This window comes from Sander lucioperca, chromosome 16, assembly GCF_008315115.2.
Source record: "Sander lucioperca isolate FBNREF2018 chromosome 16, SLUC_FBN_1.2, whole genome shotgun sequence".
Classification (NCBI taxonomy): Eukaryota; Metazoa; Chordata; class Actinopteri; order Perciformes; family Percidae; genus Sander; species Sander lucioperca.
Window position 1 is genome coordinate 23,553,711 of NC_050188.1, and position 20,000 is coordinate 23,573,710.

The 20,000-nt window shown below is 35.5% G+C and overlaps 1 protein-coding gene and 2 long non-coding RNA genes across 5 annotated transcripts in view; 1 reads left to right on the top strand and 2 right to left on the bottom strand.

Moving 5' to 3' along the window:
* Window positions 1-12,897, top strand: part of LOC116064685 (phosphatidylinositol 4-kinase beta-like) — a 35,077-nt gene extending 22,180 nt beyond the window's left edge. For all 3 annotated transcript variants that reach the window (XM_035992933.1, XM_035992931.1, XM_035992934.1), the window contains 6 exons: window positions 492-615; window positions 1,222-1,335; window positions 2,857-3,008; window positions 3,589-3,721; window positions 4,765-4,885; window positions 12,371-12,897. In XM_035992933.1, the coding sequence (XP_035848826.1) occupies window positions 492-615; window positions 1,222-1,335; window positions 2,857-3,008; window positions 3,589-3,721; window positions 4,765-4,885; window positions 12,371-12,552 (826 nt within the window). In that variant the 3' untranslated portion in view covers window positions 12,553-12,897. The remainder of the gene's footprint in view (window positions 1-491; window positions 616-1,221; window positions 1,336-2,856; window positions 3,009-3,588; window positions 3,722-4,764; window positions 4,886-12,370) is intronic.
* Window positions 12,898-16,959: 4,062 nt separating this feature from the next.
* LOC116064689 lies at window positions 16,960-17,482 on the bottom strand. The gene is made up of 2 exons (XR_004108586.2): window positions 17,104-17,482; window positions 16,960-17,060 (listed from the first exon to the last, which is right to left on the bottom strand). It is a non-coding gene; the product is annotated as an uncharacterized LOC116064689 (long non-coding RNA).
* Window positions 17,483-17,892: 410 nt separating this feature from the next.
* The window catches only part of LOC116064688, a 7,237-nt gene continuing 5,129 nt past the window's right edge, over window positions 17,893-20,000 (bottom strand). The window contains exon 3 of the long non-coding RNA XR_004108585.2: window positions 17,893-17,903. This is a non-coding gene — a long non-coding RNA (uncharacterized LOC116064688). The remainder of the gene's footprint in view (window positions 17,904-20,000) is intronic.

Here is a 20,000-nt window from a genome sequence, read left to right on the forward strand (position 1 = left end):
CTTCACTCTGATTGGCTGTCTCACGCTGCCTTCACTCTGATTGGCTGTCTCACGCTGCCCTCACGCTGCCTTCACTCTGATTGGCTGTCTCACGCTGCCCTCACGCTGCCTTCACTCTGATTGGCTGTCGCTCGTGACCAAACGGCCACTCCCATTGAAAATGAATGGTAGCTGTCTCTTGTAGCTAACGTGACTGTAGGGTAATGCCTCCTCCTCGGTAGCTTGGAAATACTTTGGCTTTAAGCCAACAGATGTGCATTGCATTGTTTTTATACTGTAGTGTATATACAACCAGTACAACATGTCCTGTACTGTAGACACATAGAGCGTCGTAAAGGGAACCATCCATGTTATTTTGTTCTAAAATTTGGTTGATAGGAACCCAAATTTCAGATATAGAGTCTTTTGGGACAACAGGAGGGCTGGTTTCATAGAAACGTGAATAAACTAAATAATACATTTAATTAAATTAAACGTGTGTGTCCCTGCAGGAGGATCAGAGAAGGCTCTCCGTACGGTCACCTGCCCAACTGGCGGCTGCTGTCGGTCATCGTGAAGTGTGGCGACGACCTCCGTCAGGAGCTGCTGGCCTATCAGGTGCTCCGACAGCTGCAGGTACCCGACCAGGACGCTTCTCTCAGCTTCTAGAAATACTCAGCCTTCTGCCTGTTAGACCAACCCAGACCCTCACACTCATGTCATCATCATTTATGAGATTACGTGGCGATAATCACGGCCACACGAAGCTGCTGACGCAGAATTTTACGCATATTTTCAAAGAAATTTAGAGTGTGTCTGTGTGTGTGTGTGTGTATGTGTGTGTGTGTGTGTGTGTGTGTGTGTGTGTGTGTGTGTGTGTGTCTGTGTGTGTGTGTGTATCTGTGTGTGTGTGTGTCTATGTGTGTGTGTGTCTGTGTGTGTGTGTGTCTGTGTGTGTGTGTGTGTGTGTGTGTGTGTGTGTGTCTGTGTGTGTGTGTGTCTGTGTGTGTGTGTCTGTGTCTATCTGTGTGTGTGTGTGTGTGTCTGTGTGTCTGTGTGTGTGTGTGTGTGTGTGTGTCTGTGTGTGTATCTGTGTGTGTGTGTGTGTGTCTATGTGTGTGTGTGTGTGTGTGTCTGTGTGTGTGTGTGTGTCTGTGTGTGTGTGTCTATCTGTGTGTGTGTGTGTCTGTGTGTGTGTGTCTATCTGTGTGTGTGTGTGTGTGTGTGTGTGTGTGTGTGTAGTCCATCTGGCAGCAGGAGAGAGTTCCTCTGTGGATCAAACCGTATAAGATCCTGGTGATGTCGTCCGACAGCGGGATGATCGAACCCGTCCTCAACGCCGTCTCTCTGCACCAGGTACACACCTACACAGCAAGGCATCATGGGTACATGAAGTACATTTACTCAAGTCCTTAAGTACGCATTAAAGGGACTTGTACTTTACGTTTGAGTATTTCTACTTCAGCACATTTATCTGACAGCTTTCGTTTCTCCTTATTTATTCATATATGATATCATTTTACGTATTAGTTCCCCTTGTCTTTGCATAATTCAGAATAATTTCAGACTGAAAGTTAATTCTTCACCTTGGAAACCATCATCACAAGATTTATTTAATGTTTTTATTTATTAACAGTTAACCCTAACCCTGTGGTCCTCGGGTCAAATTAGACCCGTTTACAAAAAACTTTCTATATCAGAATTATGACAAAGCAACGTTAGAAAAAGCTACAAAAACATTTATTTTAAACGCTGAAAAAAGTCACACAAAAAAACATTGCCAAAGGTGACAAAAAAAAAATAAAAGTGGCAACAAAATTGGAAAAAAGTGAGAAAAATTTGTTAAAAAATTGACAAAAACATAATTTTAAAAAAAGTGACCTTACGTCGAGAAAAGGGTAAAGAACAGTATTTATACAGCCGAGTATTAATGTGCCCATATTATGAAAAAAATCTCTTTCTGGGATTTGGGGAGTTATTTTGTGTCTCTGGTGCTTCCACACATATACAAACTTTGATAAAACCATCCATGGTGTTTAGAGTGAGATACGGTTTCTGAATCTGCACGGCTTTCTACGTCACTAGCTGAGACGAGGGGGCTAGGGGGCTAACTGTTAGCATGCTAGCTCGTTCTGAATGGCAAAACACTGCTACAACACACACTAGTTCACCATAATCTACAAAAGAACTACTTCCATGTCCCTGTTCTGCAGGTATTCCACACAAAGTTGGAAGTGCGCCCTCGTTTAGAAGAAGTCTCCCGGCTAATCCTGCCTTGTACTACTGAAGTTGGAGAAACAGCTAGCTAGCTCATGTAGTCCTTACCTAGCTACTGTCAGGGCACGCCCTCATACTCTGCTTCTGACTGGCTAGTAGTCCTTACCTAGCTACTGTCAGGGCACGCCCTCATACTCTGCTTCTGACTGGCTAGTAGTCCTTACCTAGCTACTGTCAGGGCACGCCCTCATACTCTGCTTCTGACTGGCTAGTAGTCCTTACCTAGGTACTGAGCATGTGATCTTACCTAGCTACTGAGTATGTGCGACTGCCAACAAAGATGTTCCAGCAGTGAGAGGTCTCACTCTGTAGCTAAAACAGAGACCTGAACACAGGGTGAAAAGAGGAGCTGCAGCAATGTGCAGTACAACAAAAATATGGTGTTTTTGGATAATTAAACCATGTAAACCTGTTCTGATACAACCTCAAAATACAATTATGAACCTGAAGATGAGCATAATATGAGCTCTTTAAATGTTTATCGGCAAATCATTGACATTTCTCTGACATAAGGAAGAGTTTGGAGTCATGTTGAAGGTTTCGGGACACCGGGTGTTGACGTAGTTGTGTGTTAACGTGGTTGTGTGTTTCCTCCGTCAGGTGCGTAAGCAGAGCCAGCTGTCTCTGCTCGACTACTTCCTGCAGGAACACGGAAGCTTCACCACCGAAGAGTTCCTCACCGCGCAGAGGAACTTCGTCCAGAGCTGCGCCGGATACAGCCTCATCTGCTACCTGCTGCAGGTCAAAGACAGGTGAGACACACACACACACACACACACACACACACACACACACACACACACACACAGACAGACTAAGATACTGTGCTAAGCTAGGCCAACGGTCTTTGTTCTAGGCTACAGTCATTATAAGCTAGGCTAGTGGTCCTTGTGCTAGGCTAATAGTCTTTTTGCTAAGCTAGGCTAACAGTCTTTGTGCTAGGCTGACAGTATTTGTGCTAAGCTAGGCTAACAGTTTTTGTGCTAGGCTAACAGTCTTTGTGATAGGATAGGCTAACAGTCTTTGTGATAGGATAGGCTAACCGTCTTTGTGCTAGGCTAATAGTCTTTGTGATAGGATAGGCTAACAGTCTTTGTGCTAGGCTAACAGTCTTTGTGATAGGATAGGCTAACAGTCTTTTTGATAGGATAGGCTAACAGTCTTTGTGATAGGATAGGCTAACCGTCTTTGTGCTAGGCTAGCAAACAGTGTTTGTGCTAGGCTAACGGTCTTTGTTCTAAGCTAACAGTCTTTGTGCTAAGCTAGGCTAAGAGTCTTTGTGCTAAGCTAGGCTAACAGTCTCTCTGTCTGATATGTAACTGGTGACTGCAGACATAACGGGAACATCCTGCTGGACTCTGAGGGCCACATCATCCACATCGACTTCGGCTTCATCCTCTCCAGCTCTCCTCGGAACCTCGGCTTCGAGACGTCCGCCTTCAAACTCACCTCGGAGTTCGTCGATGTGAGTGAACGGGTTTTTTATTTGTTTTCGTTGAAATAGAGACAGAGCCTAAAAGCTGCTGTGTGTCGGGATGAACTACTAATAATGTAAAGTACCCAGAACTTAAGTTTTTATAAGCTGCCAACCTGAAAAACTGAGACAAACCTGTATACAGACGTGAGGAATCAACAGAGAGAATGGGAAGACGCTAAGCTAACGTTGTGTCCACAGTACGTTTTTTGTTACGCATTTTGTTACCAAGTCAAACGTCCAAATGTCAGTTTTTGGCTAACTACAGTATGTGTGTGAGTTAACTCTCCTGTTGTTCTCGGGTCAAATTTGACCAATTTATTTAAAGTTTTCTACATCAGAAATATGGGTTTCTTTCAACCAAATTATCAAAGAAATAACGTGGAGGTTCCCTACAACCATTTCTCATCACAGGTAAAAGAAATGATCAGGTCACTACTTTTATTGAATTTTATAGCAATTAAAAAAAAAAGACAAAAATGTTGGATAAGGCTTAAAAAACGCAAGGGAAAAAATCGACAAAAATATCCCCAAAAAAAATAGCTGAAAAACAATCGACAAAAATGTTGGAAATAGTGACAAAAAAACCTGAAAGAAAATCTACAAAAATATCAAAAAAATGGACAAAAAAAATCGACAAAAAAAAAATGACAAAAACATCAAAAAAGTCGCTGAAAAATATCGCCAAAAATGTGGGAAGTGGTGACAAAAACCTGAAAAAAAATCAACAAAAACATGGGGAAAAGTGACAAGATTAGTGTCGAAAATGAACAACAAAAGGTTGAAAAAAAAAAAGTTTTAATTTAAAATTTTGACCCAGAAAAAAACAAAAGTTGCCGACGGGAAGACAACACAAGGGATGAGCTGACACACCTAATGTCAGGTTGTTTTCCCCTCCGGTGGGGGCGGGACTTACATGTGCTCTGTAATGAACTGTTGCCTCAGTGGCGTCGAGCTCTGTGATTGGATGACTGGATGATATGAACTTTGTGTGTGTGTGTGTGTGTGTGTGTGTGTGTGTGTGTGTGTTTCAGGTGATGGGCGGTCTGAACGGCGACATGTTCATCTACTACAAGATGTTGATGCTCCAGGGTCTCATCGCTGCCAGGAAACACATGGAGAAGGTTCTGCAGATAGTGGAGATCATGCAGCAAGGTAGCAGACATGTTACATTTACAGTTTTTAGATTACAATACTATGACTTTTTATGACTTTTTCGACGTACTATACTATGACTTTTTATGACTTTTTCGACGTACTATACTATAACTTTTTTTATGAATTTTTTTTGACATACTATACTGATTTTTTTATCACTTTTTTCGACATACTATACTATGTCTTTTTTGACTTTTTTATGACTTTTTTTGACATACTATACTGTGACTCTTTCGTAATTTTTTCGACATACTATTCTATGATTTTTTTATGATTTTTTTCGACATACTATACTGAATTTTTAATAACTTTTTCGACGTACTATACTATGACTTTTTTATGACTTTTCGACATACTATACTATGACTTTTTTATGATTTTTTTTCGATTTACTATACTATGACTTTTTTCGACGTACTATACTATGACTTTTTTATGACTTTTTTTCGACATACTATACTATAACTTTTTATGACTTTTTCGACGTACTATACTATGACTTTTTTATGACTTTTTTCGATGTACTATACTATGACTTTGTGATTTTTTTCGACATACTATACTGATTTTTTTATCACTTTTTTGACATACTATACTATGTCTTTTTTTACTTTTTATCACTTTTTTCGACATACTATAACTTTTTGACTTTTTCGACGTACTATACTATGACTTTTTCATAATTTTTTCAACATGCTGTACTATGACCTTTTATATGATTTTTTTCGACATACTATACTGTCTTTTTTATCACTTTTTCGACATACTTTGACTCTTATCACTTTTTTCGACATACTATACTATAACTTTTTATGACTTTTTCGACGTATTATACTATGACTTTTTTATGAAGTTTTTCGACATACTATACTGTGACCTTTTTATGACTTTTCGACATACTATGGCTTTTTCATAATTTTTTTGACATACTATACTATGACATTTTTATGACTTTTTTCGACGTACTATACTATGACTTTTTGGACTTTTTTTCGACATACTATACTATAACTTTTTATGACTTTTTCAACATACTATACTATGACTTTTTCATAATTTTTTCGACATACTATACTATGACTTTTTTGACTTTTTTTCGACATACTATAACTTCTTATGACTTTTTCGACGTACTATACTATGACTTTTTTATGAATTTTTTCGACATACTATACTATGACTTTTTCGTAATTTTTTCGACATACTATACTATGACTTTTTTATGATTTTTTTTCGACATACTATAATAGGATTTTTTTTTCACTTTTTTGACATACTATACTATGACTTTTTTATCACTTTTTCGACATACTATACTATGACTTTTTTATCACTTTTTTCGACATACTATACTATGACTTTTTTATCACTTTTTCGACATACTATACTATGACTTTTTTATGACTTTTTTCGACATACTATACTATGACTTTTTTATCACTTTTTCGACATACTATGACATTTTTATGACTTTTTTTCGCCATACTATGTCTTTTTTTACTTTTTTATGACTTTTTTCGACATACTATATTATGACTTTTTTATGAATTTTTTCGACATACTATACTGTGACTTTTTCGTAATTTTTTCGACATACTATACTATGACCTTTTTATAACCTTTTCGACATACTATACTATAACTTTTTATGACTTTTTCGACATACTATACTATGACTTTTTTTATGATCTTTTTCGACATACTATACTATGACTTTTTTATGATTTTTTTTCGACATACTATATTATGACTTTTTTATGAATTTTTTCGACATACTATACTGTGACTTTTTCGTAATTTTTTCGACATACTATACTATGACTTTTTATAACTTTTCGACATACTATACTATGACTTTTTATAACTTTTCGACATACTATACTATAACTTTTTATGACTTTTTCGACATACTATACTATGACTTTTTTATGATTTTTTTTCGACATACTATACTATAACTTTTTATGACTTTTTCGACATACTATACTATGACTTTTTCGTAATTTTTTCGACATACTATACTATGACTTTTTTGACTTTTTTTCGACATACTATAACTTCTTATGACTTTTTCGAAGTACTATACTATGACTTTTTTATGATTTTTTTTCGACATACTATAATAGGATTTTTTTTTCACTTTTTTGACTTACTATACTATGACTTTTTTATGACATTTTTCGACATACTATACTATGACTTTTTTATCACTTTTTCGACATACTATGACATTTTTCTGACTTTTTTTCGCCATACTGTCTTTTTTTACTTTTTTATGACTTTTTTCGACATACTATATTATGACTTTTTTATGAATTTTTTCGACATACTATAATATGACCTTTTTTATGACTTTTCTACATATTATGGCTTTTTCAAAAAAATTTTGACATACTATACTATGACTTTTTTATGACTTTTCGACATACTATAACTTTTTATGACTTTTTCGACATACTATACTGTGACTTTTTCGTAATTTTTTCGACATACTATACTATGACTTTTTTATGACTTTTTCGACATACTATACTATGACTTTTTTGACTTTTTTTCGACATACTATACTATGACTTTTTTGACTTTTTTTCGACATACTATAACTTCTTATGACTTTTTCGACGTACTATACTATGACTTTTTTATGAATTTTTTCGACATACTATACTATGACTTTTTCGTAATTTTTTCGACATACTATACTATGACTTTTTTATGATTTTTTTTCGACATACTATAATAGGATTTTTTTTTCACTTTTTTGACATACTATACTATGACTTTTTTATGACTTTTTTCGACATACTATACTATGACTTTTTTATCACTTTTTCGACATACTATGACATTTTTATGACTTTTTTTCGCCATACTATGTCTTTTTTTACTTTTTTATGACTTTTTTCGACATACTATACTGTGACTTTTTCGTAATTTTTTCGACATACTATACTATGACCTTTTTATAACTTTTCGACATACTATACTATAACTTTTTATGACTTTTTCGACATACTATACTATGACTTTTTTTATGATCTTTTTCGACATACTATACTATGACTTTTTTATGATTTTTTTTCGACATACTATGACATTTTTCTGACTTTTTTTCGCCATACTGTCTTTTTTTACTTTTTTATGACTTTTTTCGACATACTATATTATGACTTTTTTATGAATTTTTTCGACATACTATACTATGACCTTTTTTATGACTTTTCGACATATTATGGCTTTTTCAAAAAAATTTTGACATATTATACTATGACTTTTTTATGACTTTTCGACATACTATAACTTTTTATGACTTTTTCGACATACTATACTGTGACTTTTTCGTAATTTTTTCGACATACTATACTATGACTTTTTTATGACTTTTTCGACATACTATACTATGACTTTTTTGACTTTTTTTCGACATACTATACTATAACTTTTTATGACTTTTTCGACATACTATACTATGACTTTTTCATAATTTTTTCGACATACTATACTATGACTTTTTTGACTTTTTTTCGACATACTATAACTTCTTATGACTTTTTCGAAGTACTATACTATGACTTTTTTATGAATTTTTTCGACATACTATACTTTCACTTTTTCGTAGTTTTTTCGACATACTATACTATGACTTTTTCATGATTTTTTTTCGACATACTATAATAGGATTTTTTTTTCACTTTTTTGACATACTATACTATGACTTTTTTATGACTTTTTTCGACATACTATACTATGACTTTTTTATCACTTTTTCGACATACTATGACATTTTTATGACTTTTTTTCGCCATACTGTCTTTTTTTACTTTTTTATGACTTTTTTCGACATACTATATTATGACTTTTTTATGAATTTTTTCGACATACTATACTGTGACTTTTTCGTAATTTTTTCGACATACTATACTATGACCTTTTTATAACTTTTCGACATACTATACTATAACTTTTTATGACTTTTTCGACATACTATACTATGACTTTTTTTATGATCTTTTTCGACATACTATACTATGACTTTTTTATGATTTTTTTTCGACATACTATAACTTTTTTGACTTTTTTTCGACATACTATACTATGACTTTTTTATGATTTTTTTTCGACATACTATACTATGACTTTTTTGACTTTTTTTCGACATACTATAACTTCTTATGACTTTTTCGAAGTACTATACTATGACTTTTTTATGATTTTTTTTCGACATACTATAATAGGATTTTTTTTTCACTTTTTTGACATACTATACTATGACTTTTTTATGACATTTTTCGACATACTATACTATGACTTTTTTATCACTTTTTCGACATATTATGGCTTTTTCAAAAAAGTTTTGACATATTATACTATGACTTTTTTATGACTTTTCGACATACTATAACTTTTTATGACTTTTTCGACATACTATACTGTGACTTTTTCGTAATTTTTTCGACATACTATACTATGACTTTTTTATGACTTTTTCGACATACTATACTATGACTTTTTTGACTTTTTTTCGACATACTATACTATAACTTTTTATGACTTTTTCGACATACTATACTATGACTTTTTCATAATTTTTTCGACATACTATACTATGACTTTTTTGACTTTTTTTCGACATACTATAACTTCTTATGACTTTTTCGACGTACTATACTATGACTTTTTTTATGAATTTTTTCGACATACTATACTTTCACTTTTTCGTAGTTTTTTCGACATACTATACTATGACTTTTTTATGATTTTTTTTCGACATACTATAATAGGATTTTTTTTTTGTCACTTTTTCGACATACTATACTATGACTTTTTTATGACTTTTTTCGACATACTATACTATGACTTTTTTATGAATTTTTTCGACATACTATACTTTCACTTTTTCGTAGTTTTTTCGACATACTATACTATGACTTTTTTATGACTTTTTTCGACATACTATACTATGACTTTTTTATGAATTTTTTCGACATACTATACTTTCACTTTTTCGTAGTTTTTTCGACATACTATACTATGACTTTTTTATGACTTTTTTCGACATACTATACTATGACTTTTTTATTACTTTTTCGACATACTATACTATGACTTTTTTATCACTTTTTCGCCATACTATGTCTTTTTTTAATTTTTTATGACTTTTTTCGACATACTATATTATGACTTTTTTATGAATTTTTTCGACATACTATAATATGACCTTTTTTATGACTTTTCGACATACTATAACTTTTTATGACTTTTTCGACATACTATACTGTGACTTTTTCGTAATTTTTTCGACATACTATACTATGACTTTTTTATGACTTTTTCGACATACTATACTATGACTTTTTTGACTTTTTTTCGACATACTATACTATAACTTTTTATGACTTTTTCGACATACTATACTATGACTTTTTCATAATTTTTTCGACATACTATACTATGACTTTTTTATGACTTTTTTTCGTCATACTATAACTTTTTATGACTTTTTCGACGTACTATATTATGACTTTTTTATGACTTTTCGACATACTATACTATGACTTTTTTATGACTTTTTTTGACATACTATACTATGACTTTTTCATAATTATTTCGACATACTATACTATGACTTTTTTATGATTTTTTTTGACATACTATACTATAACTTTTTCGTAATTTTTTCGACATACTATACTATGATTTTTTTATCACTTTTTTGACATACTATAACTTTTTATGACTTTTTCGACGTACTATACTATGACTTTTTCATCATTTTTTCGACATGCTATGCTATGACTTTTTATGACATTTTTATGACTTTTTTTCGACATACTATACTATGACTTTTTTATGATTTTTTTCGACATACTATACTATGACTTTTTTATGACTTTTTTCGACATACTATACTGATTTTTTTTATCACTTTTTTGACATACTATGACTTTTTGACTTTTTCGACGTACTATACTATGACTTTTTCATAATTTTTTCAACATGCTGTACTATGACTTTTTTATGAATTTTTTTCGACATACTATACTGTCTTTTTTATCACTTTTTCGACATACTTTGACTCTTTATCACTTTTTCGACGTATTATACTATGACTTTTTTATGAAGTTTTTCGACATACTATACTGTGACTTTTTCGTAATTTTTTATCACTTTTTTTCGACATACTATACTATGACTTTTATGAATTTTTTCTACATACTATAATATGGCTTTTTATGACTTTTTCGACATACTATACTATGACTTTTTCATAATTTTTTCAACATGCTGTACTATGACTTTTTCATGACTTTTTTATGATTTTTTTCGACATACTATAACTTTTTATGACTTTCGACGTATTATACTATGACTTTTTTATGACTTTTTTCGACATACTATATTATGACTTTTTTGACTTTTTTCGACATACTATACTATGACTTTTTTATCACTTTTTCGACATACTATACTATGACTTTTTCGTAATTTTTTCGACATACTATACTATGACTTTTTCATCATTTTTTCGACATGCTATACTATGTCTTTTTTATCACATTTTCGACATACTATACTATCACTTTTTTATCACTGTTTTCGACATGCTATACTATGACTTTTTTGACTTTTTTCGACATACTATACAATGAATTGTTGAAGAAGAAAGACATACTTCATTGATCACCCAGGGGGACATTTTTTATTAAACATTACACATGGGCCCGAAATACACACATACACAAACAGGTCCTCAACATGCATTGATGGAGAGATGTCCAAAGGAGGGGGTTGCCCATTAAAGGTGTCCGAGCCATTGGGGGTTCGGTGCCTTGCTCAAGGTTAAACTGGCACCTCTCCATATACATACTACATAAGTATGTCAAACAGTCATAGTATAGTATGTCGAAAAAAGTAATAAAAAAGTCATAAAAAGGCATAGTCTAGTATGTTGAAAAAAGTCTTAGTATAGCATGTCGAAAAAAGTCATAAAAAAGTCATAGTATACAGTATTCTGACGTGTCCTCCCACGTGTTGGCGAGCCAGTATTCTGACATCTCCTCCCACGTGTTGGCGAGTCAGTATTCTGACGTCTCCTCCCACGTGTTGGCGAGCCAGTATTCTGACGTCTCCTCCCACGTGTTGGCGAGCCAGTATTCTGACGTGTCCTCCCACGTGTTGGCGAGTCAGTATTCTGACGTCTCCTCCCACGTGTTGGCGAGCCAGTATTCTGACGTGTCCTCCCACGTATTAGCGAGCCAGTATTCTGACGTGTCCTCCCACGTGTTGGCGAGCCAGTATTCTGACGTGTCCTCCCACGTGTTGGCGAGCCAGTATTCTGACGTGTCCTCCCACGTGTTAGCGAGCCAGTATTCTGACGTGTCCTCCCACGTGTTGGCGAGCCAGTATTCTGACGTGTCCTCCCACGTGTTGGCGAGCCAGTATTCTGACGTGTCCTCCCACGTGTTTTACTTCCTCCCCCAGGTTCCCACCTGCCCTGTTTCCACGGTTCCAGCACCATCCGCGGCCTGAAGGAGCGCTTTCACATGTCTCTGACGGAGGAACAGCTACAGCTGCTGGTGGAGCAGCTGGTGGACGGATCCATGCGCTCCATCACCACCAAACTCTACGACTCCTTCCAGTACGTCACCAACGGCATCATGTGACCGCTGACCACGACGACAACAACTCCGTCAGACACTGATTAGGGGTGTAAAATACAACTTTTCTCACGATAAATCGATTCTTTGGACAATGATACAATATTTTCTGATTTCTTAACCCTTGTGTTGTCCTCGGGTCAAATTTGACCCGTTTTCAAAGCTTTTTATAACAGAAATATGAGTTTCTTAACAACCAAATTGCCCCAAAATAACTTGAATGCACGCATGTACGTTGTATGGAACCCAGACAACATATACATCCATGCATCCATGTTCTTCGCTGGTAAGATTAATGATTACATCCACTGAATTTTGGTTGTTTTATTTAATTTCATAGCATTTGAAAAACATTGTTTAAATGGTTTCAAAACAGCATCAAACTGACCAAACTTTGACATAAACCAGTCTATGATTCACTCAACATCCTCTCATCTATTCTCTAACTATTCTATTAGTCAAAGTAATTCATCATTTATGCTTTTTTTTCTAACTCAAAAATTAGGTATAATGTCATTTAAATTGGGTTTATTGACCATGAATAAAGAAAACGTTGAAAAGAGGGAGAAAAATATTTTTTAAAAAGTACCAAAAGCATAGAAAAAGTGACACAAATGTCAGAAAAAGTTCCAAAAAAGCACACTTTTCAGTTTTGACCCAGAATGATAAGTTCATAGTCGACGGGAAGACCACATAAGGGTTAATGTCTTTCGTGTTACAATATATCAATTCAATTCAGGATCCTGCGATCGATACGAGACGATATCATTTAAGACAAGTTACATTTATAGCAACTAAAATATGAATTGTCAGTTTAAGAACGGAGCTCTTTCGGACATTTAACTCTCTTGTTGTCCGGTTAAATCTGACCCATTTTGATCAATTTTGCCCCATTTTGCCCCAAGTTTCTACATCAGAAATTTGGGTTTTCTTTCAACCAAATATTCAAAAGAAAGTAACCTGGATGGCTCTCTACAACGCTCTTCACAAGCTTTATTCAATTTCATAGCATTTGAATTTTTTTATTATAAAAGAATGTTGAAATAAGTGACAAAAATGTTGGGAAAAAACACACAAAAATGTCAAAAGGTGCAGACATTTTTTTTTTTTTTTTTAAAAGTGACAAAACCATTGGTGGAAAGGCAACAAAAGGGTCGAAAAAGACGTCCAAAACGTTGAAAAAAAGTTTATTTTGACCCAGAAAAACCAAAAGTTGTGTGGTCGACGGGGAAGACAACACAAGGGTTAAATTAAAATCAAACTACTCTTTTTAATAAAAAGAATACATATAAAGTGGGAATTCTAAAATAAAAAGGCATCTTACAGATGATATATAAGGTAAAGTGGGAATTTCAAAATAAAAGCGCATCCTATAGATGCCGATATGCCGATGATATTGGAACATAGATCATTGAATCGATTCAGATCGGATGTATCATTACACCCCCTAACGGTGAAACTTGTACCAGCTGCTTTCATTTTTGGATTCAGCAAAATCTCACGTGATCTTCGCCGCTGGAAATCTTTTTACATTTCAAGCCAATCGTGGCGCTGACGTGGATTTGCCTGGATTCGATGTTCTCGTTTATACCTCCATTCTGTTCTCGTCACAACCGACTTTGAAGTTTCTACGGCATTTGTTTTTGAATGTGGTCGCTGAGCAGATTTTTTTACGTGATCTCAGATTTCTCGTGCTGCATTCATGGGCAGCTGGGAAAGTACAACACCTGGGACTTTTCCAGGTTGTGTTTGAAACACCAAACGGGCTGGAAGCGTCCGAATTTCAACTTTGGGTTTTTAATCCTGAGACAAATTCAATTGAAAAAGACTTCTACTGGATTTTACTCTGAACCAGCACGCGCTCAAACTCAGCTGTGGATCCGTTTTTGAAGGTAAACAATTCCTTGAAGGACATCAAATTATAATTTGATGAATTCATTTCATCATTTATTGGGTAAAACTCAATAACTCAAACTTTAGCATCGGTGGAACTTCAATTGTTTTTGGATTTTCGGCTGCTGATCAGACAAAAAAAAACATTTGTTGGGTTTGTCGTTATCTTAAATTCTAAATTCATTTAGTTACCTGAAATATAGGCAATGGAGGTTGTTCCTTGTTCAGTTGGTCGTTTCAGTCTTAAGGCTGTTTTAGGGGAGGTGGGGGGGGGGGGGGGGGGGGAACTTAAAAAACTTCAATTAGATTACATTACTTTAGAGGAAATGAAGTAATCTGATTACAAACAAAGCACATTGCTGAAAATCTCTCGTAATAACGAGATTCAGAATCGCATTATTACAAAATAAAGAACTCCACAAATTATGAGATGTTTTTCTACAAAATGCCAGGTGATCATTTTGGGATCTAGAAGGCATAATTTAGGATTTCTGTCTCCACTACTTTCCACTTCTTTGGATGACGTAATGTGCGTCTAAAAAGGATAGGCCGAATTCCAAAAAGGAAATCTCCAGAGAAAATAATCAATAGTCACCCAACGTTAGCCCAATATTAGTACTTTTTGTAATTCATTGACGTGTTAAATCCTCAGAAAAGCACGTTGATCATTAAACATATCTGCTAAAAAAATTGAACGTCCCTGAAGTTTGACAGCAGCTCGAATATCAAATAAAGGCGCTGACGCACCAACCCAATAATCGTCCGTCTGGCGAGGTCGGTGACTCGAGTCTGTTCGGTGTGTTCCGTGCCGTTGTCCGTCCGAGGAAACGTCGGCCTTCATTTTGGACCGACCTGACTTGCTGGGTCGGAGGGCGGGAAGTCGGACTCAATGACCAATCTGATTGGTGGAGTGCTAGCCCTTGACTAGCAAATCAGTGCACTTATGTTAAAACACATACCGGAAATGGCGAGTGGGATGAGTGACGAACGCCTCTCAAAATCTGATCAAAATCTGACGAAAATCTGACAAAAATCTGACGAAAATCTTTCAAACTGACCTTTGTTGATCTGAATGCAACTGCACGGCCTAGTTCTCACTTAAAATGTTTTCAGAAACACGTTTCGGTGAACTATCTTCATAAAATGCGAGATCGTATTCTGAAAGAGCCGCCATTATGGTCGGGCAGCAGCCAGACCCACGTGACGCGTTCGTCCAATCAGCTGCCGGTTTTCAGTTTTTGGGCGACAATCCAGACTAGCGGCGCCTGCTGTTACGGAGACGTATTACGTCTTGCGCACATGCAGAACGTACGCTCAAGTCGGCGTCTCTTCAGTGTGTTCCGAGGCACTTTTTGGACCAACTCGGGGAGCCGACTGGTCAGTCGGTCGGCCGTCGGGTTGGTGTGTCAGAGCCTTAAAAGAAACCGGTCCAACCCTAAAATACTAAAAGTGTTTGCTGTTCTTAAAGAACAGAATGGTACACGGAGAAGCACAACAAGTTGTCTGAGACGAGTTTATCTTCTAACAGAATTCCTTCTTGACGTGTTTAGTTTTAACCGTTTTCACCAGACATTTATCACAACTGTATCTATAGAAATGTTTATGTCTATAGTTATGTTTATAGAAATGGAAGCCAATTTTCAGCATTCTTCACGTATTTTTGTGTGTGCAAATTTAAAAACAAAAGGCTTGCAACACGACTCTAAGGACGTAAAATATTTAGGCTACATTTACATTGTTTCGCTTTGGTTTAAAAAAGGGATATTCTCCCTCTCATTCCCCCTGCTCTGGCGTTTCCCCCTCTCATTCCCCCTGCTCTGGCGTTTCCCCCTCTCATTCCCCCTGCTCTGGTGTTCCCCCCTCTCATTCCCCCTGCTCTGGCGTTTCCCCCTCTCATTCCCCCTGCTCTGGCGTTTCCCCCTCTCATTCCCCCTGCTCTGGTGTTCCCCCCTCTCATTCCCCCTGCTCTGGCGTTTCCCCCTCTCATTCCCCCTGCTCTGGCGTTTCCCCCTCTCATTCCTCCTGCTCTGATGTTTCCCCCTCTCATTCCCCCTGCTCTGGCGTTTCCCCCCTCTAATTCTCATTCCCCCTGCTCTGGTGTTTCCCCCTCTCATTCCCCCTGCTCTGGTGTTCCCCCCTCTCATTCCCCCTGCTCTGGTGTTCCCCCCTCTCATTCTCATTCCCCCTGCTCTGGCGTTTCCGAGCCCCTAAACCGGAGATATTTGGAAACACTTCTGAACATCGACACTGACGCCAATAACGCTTAAAAACCAAAACGTAGCGATGTAAATGTAGCATTAGAAAATATTGGATGGATTGCCATAAAAGATTTAATTCCGATATTCGTAACTTTTCTTGTGGTGATTTTGGCAAAATGACCGAATCCCGTTGGCTGTACTTTAAGCATGCTAAGTATTAGCATGTCCACTCGCTAACCGTTAGCATGCAGTCTTGTCTCCAGGCTGCATGTAGCCCCAAAGTGCTCAAATGTTCGTCTACATTAGCGTGACTTTTTTTGAAAAATACTTGTACAAACATAATTTCTACTGCTAATTATCTTGTTTAATGCGCAATTGTTGAAGCAGATTTGGAAGAACTTCTCGCACAACTACACGCGCAACCTTACAAGTTCAACATAATTTGCTAAAACATCAGCGTGATAACATCTTTTAGTTGCTAACAAGAGTGTTAACATGCTAACGTTAATGATTCCAAATATTAACGGTGCGTTTTGTTTGTCAGAAGTGACAAACAAAGTTTGTTTGGATCTATCATATTTTTCATGTAGCGTTGAGAATTAACAGACCTACAAATTGCTGTTTTTAGTACGATTTATTGTGCTAATTGAGCTAATTGCTGCCTTCCTAAAATGTACAGATATTTTAAGAGCTTTTAAGACTTTAAAAAAAAAAAAAAGGATGAATTGTGATTTGTTAATTCACGAACGAGCCGAAAACTTGAGGAACGTAGAAACGTTTTATAAACGTGACGAGTGTCTGGTGAAAATAGAAGAGTGCAGTTCACTACACGACGACACGTTAAAGATGCTAACAATGCTAACGTTAACAAAACTCTACAGTGAGTAACAGATCAGACTTACTTGAATGGTTTCCCGCCCTTTTTTTAGGGGCTACCGAGCGGCGAAACGATTCCTTTTTGCAACATATTTATGCAAAAAAAAATCCATGTTCCACTAACTGTATATCTGTGTATAACTCTGAGCTGAACTAACGTGGTACCGTTAACGCGTCTGTCAACAATATATATATATATATATATATATATATATATATATATATATATATATATATATATATATATATGCGCATATTTAACACACTCTCGACACTCCTCCTCCCTGATTGGCTGTCGGAGATACATTCCTGTGATTGGCTGAATTTCCTGAATATGTGAATGTTTTTATAATATAATAATATTCACTAAAACAAATAGTTTTTCTCAGACTGATGTGTGTGTGTTCTCAGTAGTGACAAGCAAATGGCTTCTTGTTTTTAACATTTATAATGATGTCGTAACTAATGTCGGTAACACTTCCAAACGGCTTTATTCCAGTGTTTGTGTCAACATGTTTTAACATAAAAATAATACTGTGTTTTTGTGTCTTTGAGAAGTCAGAGTGAAATATTCTTTGTGTGTTTTTGGAATTGCACGTTAGATTAAAATACTTAAGGGAGGACCTCAGTAGGCTAGCTAACAACTTATTAGCTACTAGTAAACAGTAGTTAGTTAGTTAGCTACACGTTGTTCGGGTCTGCTCGGTCCTTTCATTGCACGTATCGAGCCTGAGGATCAATTTAGGTTCATAATCAACTTATGCCCACCTAGTTTTTGCCACTTTTTCTGATTTTTGCTGCTTCTTTTCAATGTTTTTGCCTCGCCTTTTTGCAATTTTTTTTTTTTTTTTTATTTATTTCAGAGTTTTGCCGCCTTTTTTTCGAAGTTTTGGGCAATTTTCTTTCCCACATTTTTTCTCATTTTTCCCCCCGAGTCTTTTGTTCGACAATTTTTTTTTCAATGTTTTTGTTGCCTTTTTTAAAGTTTGTTTTTTTTTCGAAGTTATGGCCGATTTTTCCGACATTTTGTAAAAACAATTTCCGAGTTTTTTGTTCGACACGTTTTCCGATGTTTCCGACAATTTTGTTGTTTTTTTTCCCGTCATTTTTGCTGCTTCTTTTCGACGAGTTTCTGTCTTATTTTTTCAGACAATTTTTTCAATGTTTTAGCCGCCTTTTTTGGGCAATTTGTTTTCCGACATTTTGTCAAAAACATTTTTATGTCGACCAAACTGTAAGTGAGAGAAAGCTGTGTGACACATGCTATTAATATGATTTAAGATATGAGAAATAAAAGCTCATCTGGCCCTGGATGTGATCCTCATTTACCTGCAGTTACAAAAGTCAAAGAGGTGAAAGAGGATTTGATCTCTTTCAATTTAGGTTCACGTTCAACTTTAGCCCACCTAGTTTTAGTCACTTTTTTGGGACAATTTTGGTTTTTTTTTTCCGGAATTTTTGTTGCATTTTTTCTATTTTTCTATGATGGCTGTGAGTGAGGAAGAAGCAGTTTAGATTATTCAAACTGGGCTTTTTCAGCATTTTTGGTTCCTTTTTAATATTTTTGTTGCTTTTTAAAAAAAAACTTTTTCTAAGTTTTGGGGGATTTTTCCGACATTTTGTCTTTTTTTTTTTTTTGCAATTTTTTTCTAAGTTTTTCACTTTTAAAAAAAAATAATTTTGTTTTGTTTAAGTTTTGGGCAATTTTTCCAACATTTTGTCTAATATTTTTCCGAGTTTTTTGGTTGACAATTATTCCGATATCCCCTTTTTCGAGTTTAAAAAAAAAAAGAAGAAAGACTTTTGTAGCATTTTTAAAGGGCTTTTTTACCGAAGTTTTGGCCGATTTTTCCAACATTTTTTTTTGCGTTTTTTTTTTTGTCACTTCCCTCAACCCATGCAGACATGTCCCGGGACCTCCCTACACAGTTACTAACAGTATAATTTCAAAGCTTCTCACTGGAATAAAGCCAGCGTGTCTCGTGTTACCGTCATTAACATCTGTACAGTTGTATTTTTTTTTGTGCGTTTTGACCACTATTGAAGAAGAAGCACAGCTCTGTTGTTGTAAAAGCATCATGTTACCGTTACCGCTAACCGTTAGCCTGCTACTTTATACGCCGCCGCGCTTCACAAGGACGCAGCTGTGACTCAAAGTTTACCAGATAAGCAACTTATATAGCAACCACTCTTTCCTGTTCTTTGCATTTTGTGAATATGTATGTATGTAAATGAACTGTGAGAGAAACAGATGCCTTGAGATGTACAGAAGCTACAAAAACTCTTATCAATGCAACCGAAAGGTGTCCGAGAAGTGCTTTTATATTAAACGTTTTGACCGCTTCGGGGACGAGTTTTAACACGAAAACGTATTCCTCTCCTACGCCCGGCCAGACGGGACTCACGGTCCTTTATATTTAACTCAATATTTAAGTTATGGAGTCCCATTTTGACATGAAAAACATCCAAGGATGTAGAAATACTCTC